This window comes from Eulemur rufifrons, chromosome 2 (assembly GCF_041146395.1).
Source record: "Eulemur rufifrons isolate Redbay chromosome 2, OSU_ERuf_1, whole genome shotgun sequence".
Lineage (NCBI taxonomy): Eukaryota > Metazoa > Chordata > Mammalia > Primates > Lemuridae > Eulemur > Eulemur rufifrons.
The window spans coordinates 40,923,664-40,945,630 of record NC_090984.1 but is presented as its reverse complement, the minus strand read 5'-3'; the positions used below and the strand labels follow the sequence as shown (position 1 = coordinate 40,945,630).

General features: G+C 34.0%; 1 protein-coding gene across 16 annotated transcripts in view; it reads right to left on the bottom strand.

Moving 5' to 3' along the window:
• Nucleotides 1-21,967, bottom strand: part of ATOSA (atos homolog A) — a 126,455-nt gene that overhangs the window by 64,291 nt on the left and 40,197 nt on the right. For 3 of the 16 annotated variants that reach the window (XR_011235094.1, XM_069483578.1, XM_069483682.1), the window contains exon 1: nt 6,546-6,778. The exons of the other annotated variants lie outside the window; for them this stretch is intronic. Coding sequence is in view for 2 of the 3 variants with exons in the window: in XM_069483578.1 (XP_069339679.1) it covers nt 6,546-6,582 (37 nt within the window). In the remaining variant the exon portion in view is untranslated. Of the gene's footprint in view, nt 1-6,545; nt 6,779-21,967 lie in introns of those variants that run through there. 16 annotated transcript variants of the gene reach the window in all.

Genomic DNA, 21,967 nt, shown 5'->3' with positions numbered 1-21,967 from the left:
AAACAAAGTTGTTCTCTCAAAACCACAAATTCTAGATTTATCTATACACTCAGAAGAATACTCTGTGCTAAAAAGGCAACAATCTACTAGTCCAGTGCTGTTTTGTTTGGTTCCAGCTTTACTAATCCCAGATAACTGCCACATAACTTTCCAAAATTATCCTTAAGCTTAACCTAATTTAGTCTTACATTTTTACCTCATGGGAATATGGTTACAACACAGGCTGGTCCTAAAAAATACACTCTGTCCTTTTAACCTCCTTCCCTCTACCACCACATGAATGATCCCTAGCTTCTAAGTATTTTCAACATTTATATTTTCCACTCAGTGTGTGTATGTGTGAAACATCAAACTCCTGGAGAAATAAAAAGTAGGTAGAAGACAGAGTTGTTTTTTAATTAAGAGTTGAGAAACTTTAGCACACACAGTAAGATCATTTCTGCTTGATTCTCTTGAACACAGATGGAACTAGGTGACATTTATAGCAGTGGACCTTGCCATTTCTGGTGCAGAATTATTTCTGGAAGAGATTCCAGGTGGCAGCCTAAGGCCAAAGGAGGTGTCTTCTAGGTCTTCTCTAATCTCAGTCTACAACTCGGAGATGGCACATAAGTTCTGGGGACCTGAGCATTGCATTCCAGGTTACTCCTTTTGTGCTAGGTTCTCTAACAGAAGTCCACCCAAAATATAGGAGTCAGTGGAGGAATAATGGGTACTCTCCAGGGCAAACCCACCTGCAAGAGTACTAATGCATGGCATGCATATTGGGACATTTTATCATCTCCTTTGGAGCTAAAAAAACAAAACAACAACAAAAAAACCAGTGTCCCATGTTCACTATATAACACTTTGATTGCATACACATCTTTATCCAGTCTGTTTTAAGCCTCAATTTTTAAATACTAATGCTTTTATGCTCTGAATAAAACTAATTTTTTTAACAAAGTCTTCCTCTTGGATATTTTCCAAAAAATTATGTGTGTATAAACACAGATGCATCTTTTTTTCTAGCAAAGGAGGTTAATAATATTCAGCAGATTCTCAAAAGGGTTAGTAGGAGACACAGAAAGAGTAACTGTTCTTCTACTACGTGGATATTTTTGGTAGAAGTGATTTAAGGTAACTATGCATTACCCAAAACAAATACAACAATGCAATGTAGTCAGGTAAAATTAGGATACTTATTTCTAAAAGGGTTCTCCTGCCCTTTTGTCAATTGCAAAGAAACATTTGCTTGTTCTCTAACTCTCACTCAATAAGCTAACCTGTACCTTCAGCAAACTGGAGGGCTAAATAATAAGTTTATGTGAAATCACAAAATCTTAGCCCTTGATGAAAATATGAAAACCAGGATAGCCAGCCATGGTGGCTCACACCTGTAATCCCAGCAACTTGAGGCTAAGGCAGGAAGATCATTTGAGAGCCATGGAGTTCGAGACCGCAGTGAAGTATGATGGTGCCACTGTATTCCATCTTGGGAGAATGAGAAAGACTCCATCATTTAAAAAAAGAAAGAAAAGAAAAGAAAAGAAATCCAGGATGGAATCTAGCTTAAACCTCCCACCAAAATAATATAAAATGTCATCACAAAGCAATGAAAATATTGTGGTCACGTGAAAGGAACCTGAAATTTTGTGTACTTATGAAAATGACAAAAGAATGCTTCTGAACATTTTGGCTTTGAAGATTAAGTTTTCAAAATTAAGCACTGCATGACCAGATTTTTATTCTAGAAGCTTTTACATTTCAAGACAGTGACACTCATCATATCTACGATGATATTTAATTTCTGGCTCTCAGGCAACTGGTTTGTCCCTTGTCATTAATATGGGTGGTAATTACAAGGTTACCTTTAGCCCAATCCTAGCTGAGGAATTCACAAGAAAAGTCAGAAACAAGTTACTCTCCAGTAAACAAATCACCAGGGGATTTAGCAACTCCAAGTTAATCAGCTCAGCATTTGTAGGGGAAAGATGGCGGGGGTGCGGTTGAGAGGTGGTTAGCACACAGGAGAGTGTACACACACAACAAAAATAACAAAATACCACTACAATAATCCAACTATATTAATATATATTGTATTAAACACTACAATCAAAGAGATGCTTCTTTTGCCTTTTCTATTTCTCTTCCCATTTTACTCATTCCTTATTTCCTTATTATCTTTCTTCAGATATTTAGTCACGTACTTCCCCCACGAGCCCTGCCTTCTCTTTCTGCCCCAATTTGTCTATTTCTATGGCTTTACAGATCATGAAGTATCTCAGAAAATTGAGAAACTAGAAGCATATCTGTAAATGTGAAGCTCAGGGGGAAAGCCTAAAGAAAAACCATACTTAAAATTCTCAAAATACTTACAAAACTCAGCATGTTTACATTTTTAACGTAAAATAATTTTAATGAAAAGGAAAGTTTATTATAATAAAATCTCACATTTTATTGAGATCTGGGTCACTAATCTAAGTGGTTTTGCACATTCTTTCATTTAAACCCCACAATCACCCTAAAATCTCATGATACTGATGGGGAAACTAAAGGTGAAAGGTGAAACCATGCCCAATACCACGCAGCCAAATAATAAATCATACAGGCAAGCCACCCAAGATAACTTTTTCATTTTTATTTTTAAATTTTTTTATTGATGTATCATAATGGTACATATTTGGGGGCATATGTCATATTTTGATACAGGTATACAACATGTAGTGATCAAAGAGGGTAACTGAGATGACCACTACCGCAAACATTTGCCTTTTCTTTGTGATGGTAACATTATAATTCTATTCTAGCCATTTTGCAATATACAATAATTAACTATCATTTTCCTACTGTACTACTGAATACTAGAACTTATTTTTTCTATGTAACTGTATTTTTGTATCAACCATCCAAAATCTGAACCTCAATAAAACAAAACACCCTCAAAATAGTAACAGAAACCAACTTATATATTAATGGGAAATATTTAGCAATGTTAAAGAACAGGGACATACATAACTGATTGGCATAGTTTCCTGCCAGATGACAGGAACCTTATAGCAAAATCTGAGGCCCAACTATGTATGAGCCTTAGGGCCTGATTATGTTTTATATCCTATCTTAACCACTTCCTGTAATTTATAATTTTACTGTCCCTGTGCTTATCATAAACCTTTTCATTCAAGTCCTTTGATGTTCAGAAGTCTTTGAAAGAGTAAAATTGAGGAGACCAGTAAAGATAATTCCAGTTTCTCAATTAATAGTCCTTGTGCTGTACTTTTTTGAGTGGGCCTCAGCACAAAGGATTATATAATTAGATTAATGTAATACTGTAAAACTGTATTTTTGAAACTTAGGTCTTTGATTTTTAGATACTGTAACATCTAAAGATTGAAAAATGATTTACTATATACTTCCAAAAGCAATACAGTTTATGCAATAGCACTGCTGATATGTGTAAATGCCTGAAAAAAAGTTGTCAAGACCAAATTTCCCTGCCCAGCTGAGAACTATGAATAATGGAATTTCTGCAAAGAAACATCTTGTCATAGAGCATTTAAGGCATACATATAGAAAGCAAACATCTGTGAGAATACTTGAAGTAAGAATGATTTTAAAAAAGACTTCACAGAAATCATATATGGAATTATTACCTTTAGGAGGCCTACTTTAATGCTAAAATACTACCTTAACCATTTGAGGTATGTTGACTTAGAGAAAAAGAAAAACTCAGATTGTTACCCCTTCCCAACCTGAGATTTTACATTGCAAAATTTTAATAACTGTAAATGAAATTGCATTTATATATTATTGCCTAGCAATTTCAAAATAAATAAAAATATTTTAACTTACCTAAAATAAAATCAGTTATAGTGATCACTACATCTAATAAATATAAGTGCTTCTATTTGCTATTCTTTACCAAAAGGCCAAGATAAAAAAAGAAATTACTGGTTTTGAGAAGTATTTTTCCACAAGTACAAAAACATATAGCTAATGATTTGACATAGAAAAGATAACAAAAATTCTATTGTCAAATAATAGATAAATTCAAAGAATTGAAATATGCTAGCATTGTTACTATAATTGACCAGATTATAAACATCAATTCCCTGAGGTTCTGATACTGGACAGGAAATTTCAGAAGCTCCACTATATAAAACATTTTTAGGTGTTGAGCCCAGGAATAAAGTCTGAGATTCTGCCAATAATACTCCTCCTGAACACAATGGCAAAACCTTTGTGTAACACAGCAGTACACTCAACTTTCTTATTAATTTCATGTTCCTCCATCTTTTGTAGCATATGAATGAAAATAGCCTTCTCTTGGAAGTTCTATTAATTCTTAGGAAATAAACCAAGAGTAAAGGGTAGCAAACCAGTTTAAGGAAAACTTTGGTTTTTGTGGCTCTATAATAAGAAAATAAAATTAGTAATGGAGGCCAGGCGCGGTGGCTTACGCCTGTAATCCTAGCACTCTGGGAGGCCGAGGCGGGTGGATCGCTCAAGGTCAGGAGTTCGAGACCAGCCTGAGCAAGAGTGAGACCCCGTCTCTACTAAAAATAGAAAGAAATTATATGGACAACTAAAAATATACATATAGAAAAATTAGCCGGGCATAGTGGCGCATGCCTGTAGTCCCAGCTACTCGGGAGGCTGAGGCAGGAGGATCGCTTGAGCCCAGGAGTTTGAGGTTGCTGTGAGCTAGGCTGACGCCACGGCACTCACTCTAGCCTGGGCAACAAAGTGAGACTCTGTCTCAAAAAAAAAAAAAAAAAAATTAGTAATGGATGAGAGTGATAGCTAAAAAAATGAAAATGACTAGATTGACCTTCAGGTGGTTAAGACTCATATTTAATGAACTTGGCTCCCCTCTGCGTATCTCTGCCTTCCACTCCTAACCCCTCTCATGTCTCTACCCCTAATACACATAGCTTCTCTCCTGGAAATGAGTGCTTTATATTGTGGAGGCCACCAAGTCCAAAGAATATAACTTTATTTTGCTATAAGTTTTATAACTTCTATCAAGTTTTTGGCTACACCTAACTGGAAAAACTAAGAAATGTCAGAGTCTTAAAGTTTAGCAACATGTAGATCCACATAAAACACTTTTATAATGTTTACGGATAATTTATTTTGTAAATTTGTACCTATTCTTTGAAATCTTTTAAACTTAATGCAGATATCATATATGTAGCATAGTTAAAAAGGACCAGTAAAGGGCTGAAAAGCATGGGATATATTTTGAGTTCTTTCCAAGGAAAAGAAATATCTACATATCTTTCCTCTCTTACCAAAAATGCTGACATTGATTGCTAAGGCTTCTAATGACAGGTACTTTTTCAAAAGAACAACAAAAACTATCCTATTCCAAAATATGTCATATGTAGGGATAATAAATAAAGCTTTAATATTAACTTTGAACTTACAATAACTTTATTCATCAGACATCAATCACTGAGTCAATTAAAACAAGCCAGGAGACAACCATGTGAAACTGAAAAAGCAAAACTGGCTATTAGCTCAACACGACTGTTCATAAAACAGGCTGTATGCTAATCAGTCTGCTGTTTTAATTAAAAGAATCATTAGCTCAATCAAATATGTAAATTAATTTCACAATATTTGAGAAAAATGCAAAAAAAAAAAAACACCTTTTGTTTATCTAAAATACTTTAAAACTTTCCTATAATCCGTTGGACAGACCAGTTTTTCCAGATCCTGTATAAACAAATGGTAACCTATATTCTGTTCAATTATCACAAATATTGAATTAGTGTAGTTTAAATTAATAAGATTTTATTATATTTGCAGTATTAACTACATCAGATATGGAATTATTACATTCAGGAGGCCTACTTTAATTTTAAAATACTACCTTAACTATTTGTGGTATGTTATCTTCAATGTTTATTCTCCAATTTTCTATATGGATATTTAATACAAAACTACACTAAATTTGCTGTTGAATTACATTATTGTCCTTTATCTGAACTGCACAGAACTAGTCAACAGACCAAATAATTAAGAGATTGCACAATTTGAGGTAGCATCTTCAGAAATGCTTTATAAAAAGCACGCCAATTCCTTAAACTATGCCAAAAATCTCACTTAGCTAAATTCTGACAATCTTTGTCAAATTCAGAAAAAATGAATTCAATTAGAAATAAGGAACTTATTTTAAATACATTCTCCTTAACAGCTTTTATTTAAAAAATACCTCCTGCCCCCATATACATTTAATGTTTCTGGCTAATTCACATTCTCTTCCCTGTATTCTCATTTCTGTCACATTTTTTCCCCATTAAATTGAGCACATTGTATTTGGTTTCTTTTCTTCCTACTCATTGTTCAGATCAGCATTTTAGTAATCTTTTAAGCAATGTTATTCAAATAAAACAGGCTATATGAAGCTAAAGAAAATTCTCCAAGTTCAATTTTGTTTAAAGTGAGATCATTTTCCTAGACTATTAAAAATCCATGCAAAGCAAGCACCACAACTGGTAAACAGCTACAGAAAATTGGAAGCTTAAAAATAAAGCCGTTAAAAACACTTCATTACACACCTTCTCTGTGAAGCCCTTTGTTTCCACTGAAAACCATACTGGAATCCTTGTATAAAAGAAGTTGCCTTCTGGCTGTCAACAGCTATACTGTCAGTAACTGAGGGATCCAGATGTCTGCAGCGGTTAAAACAAATGTTCAGCGTTGGTGCTGATTCCACTTCCCTCCCTGTAAGGTTTTCACAAAGGCAGCAGAGTAAGAGCGCACATAGCAACAGCACTCACAGCTGATTGGATGGAGGGTGTGCTCAGCCTCCCCTGCTCGCTAGGTCCACTACAGCTTCCTGTCTAGTTGGCAGCACTGTTATGTTTTCTTTGCTCCTCATGAACTCAGCTGTGTTTAGGCAACTTGAAAGGAAAGAACAGTAGACCAATAATGACAAAGTACTGTAGCATGAGCCCCTAAAATATGTTTCTCTTGTTGCTTTTAAAACAGAGAGAGGCTGGTTCAAAGGTAGTGAGTTATCTCACTTGATTGTTCACAGTCAGCTACAGATTGAACTCCTTGTTCTATTACTTTCCCCTCTTCTCACTGCTGCACTTGACTAGTCTTTAAAAAAAATAAATAAATAAAACAGAGAGAAATTTGTAAGACAAAGATTTATTTCAGTTAGTGTTTCACATAAAACTGAGGACAGAGAAGGACAGTGGAGGGCATCAATTTATCACTTGACATTTCAAGTAAATCAAGTTCTACCAAGGGAAACCCTTTGAAAATGTGGAAATACAGTAAGTTACAACAAACAGAATAAAGCATCACCCTCCATCTACCTAGAACTATAAATTACTTTACAACAAATTTCACAAATTCCTAGATTGTGAAAAGCACAACCTCTTAGATATTTAAAATGGAATAAAGGCCTGAAATCTCACTCCTCAAATGTATGCAGTGCTTCTAAGAGGGCTAGAAAAACAGGTTAACAGATTGATTAGAAAGATTCAAAAAGGAAAAATAATCAGTTACTCTGGAAACAATACAAGATTTAACTAGGTATTTGTAGTAAAACATCTCATTACATAAAACAATGACATTTAGCCTAAATTCATTTACTTTTCTTTATCATAAATATCTACAGATATGAAAGTATAGATTTTTTTCAGATTTCAAGTTACTGGGCTTAAGTGTACCAGTCCACATTATCTCCACAAACTTCAACAAAAACAAAAATCCCTCCCTAACTTATAAAGTTGTTTGGGAGAGTCAATATAGGTAGTAGGGGATGAACAGATGTGAGGAATCAAAAAAACTTCTCATTTCATAAGTATTTCCCCTGATCATCACATCAACTAGGATGGTGGTTTTCAAACTTTTAAAGCAATAGAACTCTTCATTTACACTCTTCCAGTAAAATTATCAGCAGTGGCTCTAGGATTTCTACACAGGAGTGGTTTGTGGGAGTAGGCCGAGGCAGCGTAGAAGCATGCTGTTTATTACTCAGATCTTTGTTTATCCTGAGTGTCTTGGGGGTAGGGAGTGGAGGCTGACGGAAATGTTGGCATTACTAATGCACCCTACGAGCACCATGAGGCTATTTTTAAATGAGAGGCCACAAACAGCACTGCAATTTCATGTCAGGCCCAGAATCCACAAGATTCCTACCCCTGAATAAGCTTCTAGGATCCATGGAGTTCTACAGTATACAAGAAATAACAACCTGGAAGAGGGTTTTTTTTTTCTTTCTTTCCTTTTTTTTTTTGCTTTAATGAAATCTCACTATTACTTTAAAGAAAGAATCTGATCACTGACCCCACAATTAGCCAGAAAGAGAGCTATTAAGTCCCTAGAGAAACAAGAAGGAAGATAACAATTGGGAACACAATAAGCCTGTGAGGTAGGTGACTCAGAGAAAGAATGGCATAGTAGAGGCAGCAAGGATTATGGAGTCAGGCCAATTGGGTTCTAAACATGAATCTACCATTTACTAACAGTGAGACCATATACAAAACTATAAAACCACTATAAGCTTCAGTTTCCTCATCTGTAAAACTTTTCCTAACCCAAGACCTCTCAGGCCTTCTGTACTTTTCCCTTAGTACTTAGCTCATAGAATGTTGAATAATTATTTACAAAATGACTGCTTTAATGACAGTTTCTTCCACCACACTGTAAGTGCTTTAAAGGGAGGTACCATGTCTACTTAATTGCCTACCTAGCACCATGCCTAATTTATATCTTATACAATACTTCCTTTGATTTTACAACCATGGGGGGCGAATAGAGCAAGTTGAACATATTATTTGACCACCTTCATCATTCAAACAAGGAAATCAACTCTAAAAATTTATGTAAGTCACACAACTAGAAGTCAAAGGAAATCAAATTTAAAACTTTTTTTGCATTAATAAATTTATACTTCAAAATTAACCTTTTCCTGTATCAAAAAAGGAAAAATAATATATAGTCACTAGGTTGTTTTAGACTATTTTCCTTTCAGTTATAGTCCTTAAACTTTCTAATTAAAGGCTAATGATATCATATACATACAAAATTGACATATAGAAAGAACTTACAGAAAAATATTAAATGTATTTAATCAGAGCATGTAATTATAAATGAATAAAAGATACTCCAAAAGATGTGGCACCTTAAAAATTTAAATTCAATTGAGAGAATTTAGTGAAATGCTTTCTCTGTGCTGCTAGTTTTCCAATAAATTTCAGAATGGCACTTTATATATTTTTGAAGAAGGCTTGCTTTTTCCCGATTTGTTCATCTTGGTACACAAAGCTAGAATAAGTATGCTATAAAATGATGGCACATTACCTACTTTGCAAATCTCAAAAGTCTACAAACTAAGAATCTGCGTAACATGAAATTTTATACAATTGCTAGTCCCCGGTTCTCAAAGCTCAATCCCCAACCATGAAAAATTCCCTTTTCCCTTGGAACCCACCTGGCACGGCTGTTAAATATACTCTCCAAATGGACCAGTTCAAGAAATATAAATTACTTATCTTATCCTAATGTAAGGAAATAAATAAGAAAACTGATCTTTCATAAGAGTTTTTTATACTACATATTTCAAATACAAAACGGAAAAATTTCAAGTATGTATTATTTCAGATCATCTATGGTGTTAGCAGAAATAATTGAGAACTATCTACTGACAATAAGATAATTTAGAGTTAATTATGTTATCTTTGATGCTTCCTAAACAAAATATATATACATATTTTGCTGGTAGAAAAAAATAACCATTCCTGCAGCTGTGAAGCAGAAAAAAATAAAAAATAAAAATAAAAAAAGAAAAAGAAAAAAAGAACCCTTCAAAGGTAATGATTAAATAGCTACTACATATATACATATATTAAATGACTACTACTCTCTCTCTCTCTTTCTATATATATATTTTTTAAGTAGCCACTACACATTGGCCCATGTGCCAGGCATGATGCCAACTCCTTTACATACATTTCTTCTGACCCTCAGGTAGTTGTTATACCCAAAGATACGGAAACTGGCTTGTTACTTGCCCAACTAACCAGAACCAAGTGGGCAAAGCCAGGATTCAAATTAGGTCTTCCTGAATCTAACATGTATGCTCTTAACCACTACTGTCCTTCCCTCAACAATCGTTTGCTTATATGCATTTCCATAAGGCAAATACGGCATTACCCAGAAATAAAGTTTAAATACAGAAATCTCATGTAAACATCTTCCATTTATTACTCAGCCTCATTACACCTCAAAACTATCATTAATACACTACTTATACAACACAGAAAAATGGGATTTGACTACTAAACAGAGAGCCAAACTGTAGCTGTAGTGTGATCATGACAGCAATAAAAGGTTCAATCTGTAAAACTTCACTACTTCATGATTAAAGATTACATACTTAATGCAGAGAGAGTGAAAAATAAAAATAAAAAAGGACACTAAACCGGAAACCATAGATGTGGATTCTGACCCCAATCTACTTCTAACCAGCTTTGAGATCTTAAGCATTTCTTTGAAATTTCTCATTATTTTTTGTCTGCAGTGCCAGTATGTTGTAAGAATCAAATAGGATGAGATAAAATTATTTTGAAAGCGGCAATGTACTACACAAATAGGATATTGTCATCCCAGATGGTTCTGAGGGTTGGGAGAAAATGTCCAGATGTGTCAGTGTAAACATGTTTGTACAAAATCCAACTTCATTATTGGAAAGATCCCTTGAAATAGCAAGACATAATGAAGAAGAGCCAGGGGGTTCAAGTTCTTTCCACTTATAAGCTGTGCTATAAAATTAACCTATCTGAGCCTATTTCTTCATCTGTAAAGTGGAAATAATAATTTCTCCAAGGGCTGCACATCACTTAGCGCAGTACTTGGCTTGCATACAATTTATGTTTCCTTTTTTCCTTTGCATACATCAGGTGTATATGATGTTGACAAAGGGTGCACACATGCGTACAAATAATGGGAACTACATTAGTATACATTAATAGTATTTCACATTAATAACAATGGGAATGAAGCTTAAATCTTGATTACCAAAGAAAGTTTTCTATGACACTGATATTTTTTAAAATTTCTTAAATGTCACATTTAACAGTTCAATAACTAATGTGCAGTGAAGACTAAATAATAGCTAAAATTTAACACTGTTAACAGCTGTGGAAAACAGAGAAATTTATGATTTAATTAAATTAGAGTTTTGGTTTGAAATGTTAGCATTGTTAGGTCAGTATAAGGATAAATTAAACCATAAATTACATTAACTCCCACTCTTATGGAGAGTCCTAGCAATCATATTTGCTGAAATGATTACCCAGTGATTTGTATTCATTATGACAAGGTACAAATAAACCAAGTGGCCAAACAGCAATCCAAAAATACTGTGTTTTTAAGAGCTAACATACATTCTAAAAATTAAAATATTAACAAGTACCTAAGAGACTTAATTGGGGTTCTCATCTTTCAAAAGATTTTGGGTTATGATGACCTAGATTAGTTCCAAGAAGAAAGTCTTGTTTACAAAATCGAAGATCTTGGAAAGAAGAAAATGTTCTAGCCTGTTTTTTGGCATCATTCATACTACATTGTTTAAAATGAGCTAGAACAGGGGTTATTTATAATCTAAGCTACTGGACAAACACTTTTTCTAATAATATCTTACACACACATTAGTCAGATTTAGTAAGTATCAAGATCAGGTATAAGAACTTATTTTTAATATCCTATAACACTTAGTCTTTGTAAATTAGTGTCACCATTATTACATTAAATGTGTGCCAAGATGTACATGGATTCCCTTTATCCATACTTCCTTAAAGACATATTCTAGGATGTTAACTTTCTGCCATTATAAAGAATATTGTTTGATTCAATCTTAAAAATTGAAAACCAATCATAAATTTTTTATTTTGATAACATGATGTTTTGCTAAAAGTTTTTCCATGGAGATAATGGATCCCATATCTACTTGTCCCTTTGACAATCACAATTTTGTGAAATAATATTTTGTAGATGAAAAAACTGAATCATAGAAATTAAGGCAGCTGATGGGTTACCTAGTTAGAATCACCTACCTCAGGTTTAATTCCAAGTCCTGTGATTTTTACCACAACTACCCATCATTACACCTTTACTAATAGAGACAAATACTCATACAAATGACAGATTTTGCATTGAAAATTTTGGAGAATGTAGTAGAAATTTGGCAAAGTCAAACAGTTGTATGTATAGATTTAGTCAACTTCATGTAGATTTAAGAAGGCTCAATCATTAAGTCCCCAAAGCTTTAATATTGTTCACTTGCATTTTTTTAAAATTTTCTAATTTGAGACTATTCTATATAGGCTTGTTTCCAAGTGATATGACTAAACTCTTCTGGCTATTTATAACACCTCAAACTCTAGCATGTCTGAAACTGAATTAATTTTTCTCTGAATAAGTTTCACCATTATTATCAGTGCCATCCTCCCAATTCCCCAAGCTAACAAACTTTGGAGAGAAAACACCCACTGATTGTATGTTTAGTACGTATAACCCCTTTACTCAGGTTATGTCATTATAACGAAACTATAAAATGAATACACTATCCCAATTTTAACCATTGAAATGGACGCTCAGAGAAGTCAGGTAACTTAAGCTTACACACACAGCAAGTGACAAAAATCAGAACTTGAACCCAGCTCTTTCTAGTTCTAAATGATAAAACAACCTGGAGAATTAATGTGCTTTGAAATTAATATAAAGGGTTGGGACTATCATTTTATTTTTAAATAAAATAGGAAAAATAAAAGATCAGCCACAATTGCTCATAGTAAGATTGATAAATTACTTTTGGTTTTGGGGAGTAAGGACAGGGGTGTTGTTATGGGGCAGCATTGTCAAATGTCTTCTAATTGCAGATTTCAGTCAAAAAAATTTTTAAAGGCACTGCTCTACCTGATATTGTCTCTCAATTAATTACTACCATCCCCTACACTGTCCCTAAATGGGTATTTGGTTCTACCATATTATATTCAACCAACATCAACTTTGGAAGCACATATTAAGGGCTGAAATTAGGTTTTATTTTGCTAAATAGTTGCTAATAGAAAATAGTTGCTAGAGATTTACAGCCAAAAGTCTCACATCTCACAGGCTGCCAGAACTCAGTTCTACAGACCCTCCTTTACTAGAGGTAACAATACCTTCTAGAGAGACAGATATTTAGAGATACCTAAGGATTCAGAATGCACAAATCCTCTAGGTACTGAATATATCTTTCTGTGTAAAGAGAGACAGTTTTCTTTTTCTTTATACAAATGCTTCAGTCAATCTTTCTATCAAAGCTCTCCAAAGAAAGAACAGGTTCAATTGAGCCATGAAAAGCCATTAGGCAAATCCACAGCTAGCCCAGTATCTGTAGCCAATATCATGGGGAAAAAAGAAGAGGAACAGAGCAATAGGATTCTTAAAGATCAAAAAAGACATAACCTATTATGAAGATTGGATCTTTTTTGACTCTTTGAACAAAACAGTTATAAAATACCTCCTGGGAATAACTGGATTGAATATGGTGTGGGATTTGACATTAGGAAATCATCAGTTCGTGTTTGGTGTGTTCACAGTACTATGGTTATGTAGGGAAATGACCTTGTTTTTCTAAGATTACAGAATTATTTAAGGGAAGAAGCATGTCTGCAAATTATAATACTTTAAAATATTTAATATTAAATGCATTAGAAACACATATGGCAAAATGTTCTGTTTTCTTGAATCTCTGAGACTTTTCTTAATAAAAATTTGGAAAATCCATTTATTACCTCAGAATTTTCCTGATCATTCTATCCAATCATTCCATTATACCACATTATTTTCTCCATGGCACAAATCAAGATTGTGAAACATTTTATGTGGTATAGAACTGTCATCTCCCACTAAAATGTTAGCTTGATCAGGGCAGAGATCTTCTCTGTCACTATTCATCAGCATAGTCCTAAGAATGGTACCTGATACATAGGTCAATTAAAAAAAACTCTCCATTTTCAATGCAATTTCAGTTTATAAAGTACTTATCATTTGAATACCTCAATAGTTTTTAATATTTTAGACCAAGAAGGTTTTAGCTGCAGTGCCAAAAGAGAAAATCAATAAAACCTCATAAACTAAGTACTTCAATTGAAGCCTGCACTTACTGGTAATAACTTTCCATTTCTCATTTTTAAAAACAAAATATCCAACAAAACCCACCCACACACATTCAAACAAAAAATATTTGAGACCACCACAAATCAAAAAGGATAGTAGAGTGTAGGGATTCTGTAAGTCTGTGCAGGCCATTTGATACTCTCTTCCTCTGGACCAATTTCCCCTACCTCCCACTGCCACCTCTTCTAAAATGGCACAGGGCAACCTCGGCTCCTAATTTCTCTATTGACTTAGCAAAAAAGTCAGGACTTTATTGTTGTTGTTTCTCCACAAGTTTCTGAGGGTAGAGGCCACCTTAGTTCTTTCTCATCGTTGTATTTCCAGCACATACATGCCAGGCACATAGCAGGCGCTCAATGAGTATCTGTTTCAGAGAAGAGAAGAACAAGGATCCAAATATCTAAAGCCTTACTATTACCTAACAGTAAATTCTAAAAATGTTAAGTCATATTTAACCAATATAGCTATATAATCACTAAATATTTATTCATTCATTCATTCATTTCTTTATTAAAGACAGGGTCTCACACTGTCACCCAGGCTGGAGTGCAATGGCGGTATGATCATAGCTCACTGCAGCCTCAAACTCCTAGGCTCAAGTGATCCTCCCACCTTAGCCTCCCAAGTAGCTTGTCCTATAGGCTTACACCACCGTGCCCAGCTAATTTTTAAAAATTCTTTTTTTATAGACGGGGAATCTCACTATGTTACCCAGGTTGGCCTTGAACTCCTGGCCTCAAGCTATCCTCCTGTCTTGGCCTCCCAAAGTGCTAGGATTACAGGCCTGAGCCACCACTCCCAGCCTAAATATTATTGCAGAAGGACCTGTTTGTAAGAATTCAGATCACTTTGAATAAGAACATTTTGTCAAAATGTTTTTAAACATTTTATAAATTAACCATTTCTAAAACAAAATCCAAGTGTTTTGTACTAACTCAAAACAAGTATTCCATGTTAATCCTTGATTTCATACAAGGGTTCATGTAAATTTTAAAATATTAGATGCAACATTCTATACAACACAGCTGGGGCAAGTTTTCTATCTTAATCTATACTTAAGCTATCTAAGTACAGAATGACATACCAGTTAATGGAAGACAAGAGTTGAGTGCACTAGCAGGACAGTAAGATGGCTATGAGGGTGATCATAAAATTCATGGTCCAGTGACATGTCAGAGTTAAAGGAGACAATTATGAAATAGGACTGGACACAAGGACAACAGGCATAAACCAGGATCATCCCATGTAGCATTTAATCCATCCCATGCCCTCAAAAAAGTTTGAACTTAAAGGAAAATAGTTAAATCAAATACTTTAGTTTTTTAAAGTAAATTTTTTATTCCATGAAACTGATAAGTCCAAATATAAAATTTATGCTATCTTAAACTTCTATATTATTTGAAATACTTTACAAGCGTCAGTTTTTTCAAATATCCTTTTTTTTTAAAAAATAAAAAGGCTACTACATCCTAGCTTACTCCTGTCTGAAAGGGAAAGAAAAAAAGTTCTCATCCATAAGGCACTGAGAGTTATTAAGCAATAGGCATTTAATTTTTTTTCCCCAAATAAATCCCAATTCTATGACAGGTGTTGAGAGAAACAGCAAAGCAGTCAAATGTAGTCTCTGTGCTTGAGGACAAGTATTCTAGTGAAGCAGACAGTCTAACATGAGGAACTGAAGGAAGCACAAATTATGGTATGGTGCCTGGTCTGCTTTCAGTTCCTAGAGCATGCCAGACTTTTTCTAAATTCAGGAGCTTTGCACATCTTGCCCCCTTGGCCTGGAATGTTCTTCCCCTCACCCTACACAGCTGGTCCCTGCTCATCCTCTGCTCACTTTCTCAGAGTCCTTACCTGATCACTGTAACTGAAGGGGACTTCTTCCTGTCCTCACGTAGTCACCCTCCTCATCTTTGTATGTTTCCTTCAGAACACTTGGAATATGCATTTATCTTACTTATGGAAGAGATGCTAATTTATTAATAATAACAAGCAACATTTATTGAGTATTGATTCAGAATCAAATACTATTCTAAGCACTTTATATGGATTACCTTATTTAATCACTACAATAGCCCTTTAAGTAGGTAATATCACTAGTCTCATTTTTCACATGACAAAATTATTTTCCTCTACATTTCTAAATAATTAGTTGACAGTGCTATTTCTTAATTTTTAAGATTTTAGACATTATCTCTAATTTCTAATTTATTTTCATCTCTTTGTTAGTTTCCTAGTTTCAAAAATGAAACATGTCTTATTCACTTTGAGTCTATTTATTGCCATATGACTTACTTCTAAAAGGATGTATGTATTATTTGAGAACAATGTTAAAATATAATCCGCTAGTCTTTGTTTCTTTTTAGTTTCCCAAGAAAAACCTGATGATCATTTTTTCATTTCTGGTGCCAGAACCCAGAGGCAACTGTGCTCTTGCTAGAGGCTAGAGGCAGCATGGTATAGAAAATATTGATTGACTAGAAGGAAATTTGAGTTTTAGTTTTCTTATTGGACAAGTCACTTCTTTTCTCTGGGCCTTATGTTTTCTTAAGTATAAAAATGAAAGGACTCACACTCTCTAAGGACCTTTCCAACTCTGATTTCTAGCAACAGAATGATCTTGAGAGTAATTTCAAAACAACAAAAGTATTTTTGTGTCCTGAGCTCTTCATAATGGAATTTAATCTGTACCACCATGCAACCTGAGAATTTTTTTTTTTTTTAATCAATAGCCATTCGGAGTACCCTGGTAGATACCTGAACTCTCCAACATACACAAAAAAGGTACAGGCCAGGGTTAGACTACAACCTCCTGGACCACAGAAACATGCCCCCAGGACCAGCATTCAATCAACACAATAATTACTATGATGTGAGTATACTTCCTCAAAGGCATAGGCATATTCCTTACCTCAACTTCTGAATAGCTAGTATGTCAACTTAAGAAGGATGTATCATACCCAGAGAAACAATATTTAGAGAAACGAGAACCCAAGCTCAAACAATAAATAAAGTGAAATTGGAAAAAAACAAAAACAAAAACAAAAGTAGTTACAAATGATAGAATTCTTAGAAGGACTAAGAACCTCTGAAATTATTTAGTCTAATCTCCTATCAGATGAGGCAACTGACGGTCAAAGAGATTGGTGATTATTCACATAGATAGTGGCAGAACTAAGTCTAGGGGTGGTGGGGGAAGAGGAGCTTAAAAAAAAAAAGAACTAACACTAAGCTGAAACACCAACTCAACAAAGAAAATCAATGCCAGAGTTTAACTTTACAGAAGGCCACTCTGCCTTGTGCTCAGTCCTTGCTAAAGTAGGAAACCAAGGACTGACAGAATCTTCCATTTGAGTACAACTGTCATGAGGGCAAACTCTCATACAATGACACAAGCACTAAAGAAATTAATCTACTGGAGATAATTTAGAAATTATCCCCAATAGATTAAATTGAATCCAGATGTAAAAACTACTATTAATAAACATTATTATAGTTACAGTTCCAGAATCCTAGTTGGAAGAAGCAGATTTAGAAGATACTGGCAATGTGCCCTCAGCTTGGCAACTTGTTTTCATACAAAGCTGGTGCCTAGCTTGTGCCCAGGCACTTAGCTAGATACTAATTTGTAGTATTTCTTTCAACCCTCACAGAAACCTTTAAGAATTGTTACCCCCATTTTTACAGATTTTAGGTCAATTAAGTCTTAGATGGTTTAACTTTCCTAAATTTACCCAACTAGTAAGTAATGGTGTTGATATTTGAATAATGAGTTATCCAACTCCAAACCCATGTTCTTTCCACTGTAATAGCTGCTACACACCCATTTCTGGAAGTCAACTCAACAAAACCAGCCAGAAATCGACCCAAAGAAAACATTGTAAATCTAGTGTTGTTAAAGGTGGGAGAAATTAATAAACTATTACTCTCATATACTCTTAGTGGGACCATAAATTGGCAAAGACTTTCTGAAAAGTGATTTTACAATAATCAAGAACTTAATTTTGCATATACTGTGGGTCAAGTAGTTCTACCTTTAGAAATTTATCTAGGAAAAAATAAGGATTAGTCAAAGTTCATGTAGGGTGAAAAAAGAAAAAAAAATAGGGATATATACCAAGATTAATTTACAGGAATGTTCATTACAGCCATTTATACTAGCCAAAAATTTGAAACAAATACCCAAAGTGATTGTCCACTTAAAAATGGATGATAAATTTTATATTATGTACATTTTACCACTATTAAAAATTAAAACATTAAAAAGTAAAAGTTGAATAAATGATACATGCATACAAAAGTTAGCTACACAATCACTAAAGATACTGTAATGGAAGAATATTTAATGACACAAAAATATATTCAATATATTAAGTAAAAAATTAGTTTGCTAAACAGTATATGAGGGCTGTCCTATATGGTTTAATTTAAAAATATAATGCATATGTACATACATATACAGAAGGATATATACCAGAAAATGTGAACTATCTAATCACAGCGTGGTAGAATTATCATTTTCCTCCTGTCTTTTGGCTTATCTGAATTTTGTACTTCTTTGACAGACTCATATTACTGGTATAGTTTTTAAAAGGATACAATAAAAATTTCTACTATTTCATAGGAATTTGAGGGATACCAATGTCCTTTGTTTAGGGGACAAAGTATATCTAAAGGCCATGATACCACAAACACTACACTGGCAAGAGGTATTTCCAGAGGAATCAGGAATTTTTCTTATCCTTCAAATCTGAATTTATTATGGCCTTAAAGGAGCTTTTCCAAAGAAATCCAACCTATTGGGTGCTCCCTTGCTTCTGTTCCCTGCACTTTGGTCATAATGTTCTATTATAGCACTTTACTACACTGTACTTACCTGTTTATTGGTCTGCTGCTCCCACTAGACTCACAGTGCCCTAACTTTCTCATTTGTATGTTTCCAGAACCTAGCATCATAGCTGATATGTAAGTATAAATGCTGAAAGAATGAATAGCTACTTATATTCATATAGCAATCTTTTATATAAGGAGTTCATATAGACATCATTTCATTTAATCCCCCAATAACCTGGTGAAGTTGGTATAAATATCTCCATTTAGAAGCAAAAAAACTGACACTAGAGAGTTAGATATCGGGGTTACAAAGCTAACAGATCACAAGAAAAAAAAAATTTCCAGCAATAAGTTTTATGGTACACCACAAAGATATTAAAATGCATGCAAGCATTTATTCAACATTGGCATTTAGTGGCACGGGGAAATGCAGCAGTCAACAAAATGCCACTAAGTCCCTGCCATCAAGAAGCTTACATTCCTGTTGGAGAGAAAAACAAAAAAAGAAAATAAATGTAGAACACCAGGTCAAACAACGATAAGGACTATAAAGAGGAGTAATGCAGAGTAAAGAGAGAATAAAAGAGCTGTACTATTTTTGAAGGATGGCCAGGGAAAGCTTCTTTGAGGAGGTAGCAACTGAGCAGAGAGCCAAATGAAGTTAAAAAAAAAAAAAAAAGCCATGAGACTTGTATTCCAAAAGGAGACATCAAATATAAAGGCCCCAAGGTGTCAAATCAGCTTGTAGTGACTGAAGAACAGCAAGGCCAATGTGCTAAACTACAGGGAACCTTAGAGAGTACTAGGAAATGAGGTCAGACAGGTAGTCTGAGACTTTGGGTTTAAAAATATAATTCTTCCCAATGTATTACCAATTTAAAAAATCTTGGAATTTCAACAATACGCACTTTTTTCTTAAATCCATTTTGTCAAAGTAATGTTTTTTAAAAAGCTAAAGATAAGGAAAAATCTGCTAAAATATTGTCATATTTACATGATCTAATTTTTCTCTCATCGTGTTTTTATGGTGTATTCTAAAACCTTTCTAAACGTTGTCTAACACCAGGCTCTAACTTCCTTTCTGTAATAGGAAGCAACTTACTATTTTAAAAGGCAATGCAACTAAAGATGTTATTTGAGACAACTAGGAAATATGAAAATAAACTATATATTAAATATTGGTATTGTATTAGATAGACTTCTTCAGTGTACTGCAGGTATACAGAAGAATGTTCTTATTTTTAGAAAACATATGCAGTGGTGTTTTAACTGGCTAACAGAGGGGAAATAAAGCCCTAGTTTGTAACATTGCCAATTTCCATGGTGTAAATACTGCCACCATGGCTCATTTCAAGCAATCAATTAGATGCAGAGTTAGAAATGTACACAATCAGCTTTTGCAAGCTGGTACTAGGCAGCTCCAGCTTAACACTGGATATATGTCAAAGTATGCAGGGTTAAAATGTCATGATGTCTATAACTTATACAAATGGCCAACAGTATTTGAAAAAATGCTCCACAAGGAAATGCAAATCAAAACCACAATGAGATACCACCTCACTCCAGTTAGAATGGCTACTATCAAGAAGACAAAAGAAAACAAGGGTTGGTGAGGATGTGGAGAAAAGGAACACTTATACACTTTTGAGATTGAAAATTAGTATAGCCATTATGGAAAACAATATGGAGGTTCTTCAAAATATTAGAACTACCATATGATCCAGCAATCCCATTACTGGGTATCTATCCAAAAGATAAATGAAATCAGTTATGTTGAAGAGATGACTTCCATGTTTATTGCTGGACTGGTCACAATACCTAAGATATAGAATGAACCTAAGTATCCAAAAATAGATGAATGGATAAAAAAAATTGCAGTGTATATATACACAATAGAATATTATTCATACATAGCCATAAAAAATAAAATCCTGTCATTTGTGATAACATGGATGAACCTGGAGGACATGATATTAAGTTAAATAAGCCAGATACAGAAAGACAAATGCCACATGATCTCACTTATATGTGGAATCTTTAAAAAAAAAAGTTAGTATCATAGAAGCAGAGAGTAAGAACAGTGGTTTCCAGAGACCTGGGAGGGAAGGGGGATTGTGGGGTAGAATGGAGAGAGGTTGCTTAATGGATATAAAGTTATAATTAGATAAGAGGAATAAATTCTGATGTTCTACTGTGCAGTAGGGTGACTAAGATTAATGGTAATGTACTGTATGTCATAAAATAGCTAGAAGAGAGGCTTTTGAATGTTCTTACCACAAAGAACTGATAGTACATGAGATGGATATGCTAACTAACCTGATTTGGTCATTACACAACATATGTATGTATCAAAATGTCATACTGTACCCCATAAATACATATGATTACAATGTGTCAATTTTTAAAAGCAGCAGTTAGGAAAAAAAAAAAGTAAGGTTTTGCATTAAAAACAAAACAAAAATAGACAAGACCCTCTATGTTTATCCATCCCACTCATCCAGCCAGCAATCCTACTCAGCCACCCAACCCTCCACTTATCTATCTATATGGAGATAAAACAAAAGTTGCAAAATGTTCACAATTAATCAATCTATATGGATGTTAATTATATTATTTGAACTTTTCTATGGGTTTGAAATTTTTAATTTACTAGATGTAAATTAAATTACCGAGCAAGCGAAGTTTAAAGAAATCCTATGGCCAATTCTTTTGTAAAATGAATAAATATTTTTTTGTATATTAGCATCCTTTTGCCAAGCATACTAAATACGAGACAGACCTTCAACTTGGAGTTAAGACCAAAACCTAAAAAAGAAGCAATTTGCCAAAATTAAAGGCTAAATTAATACTGTTATAAATTTATGTACAAATGGCACAGTAGATAATGTGACAAACCACAATCCCTCTTCACAAAATTGCTGATTTTATGAAAAAATGTAAATGAATTTTCTAGATGGCAGGATAA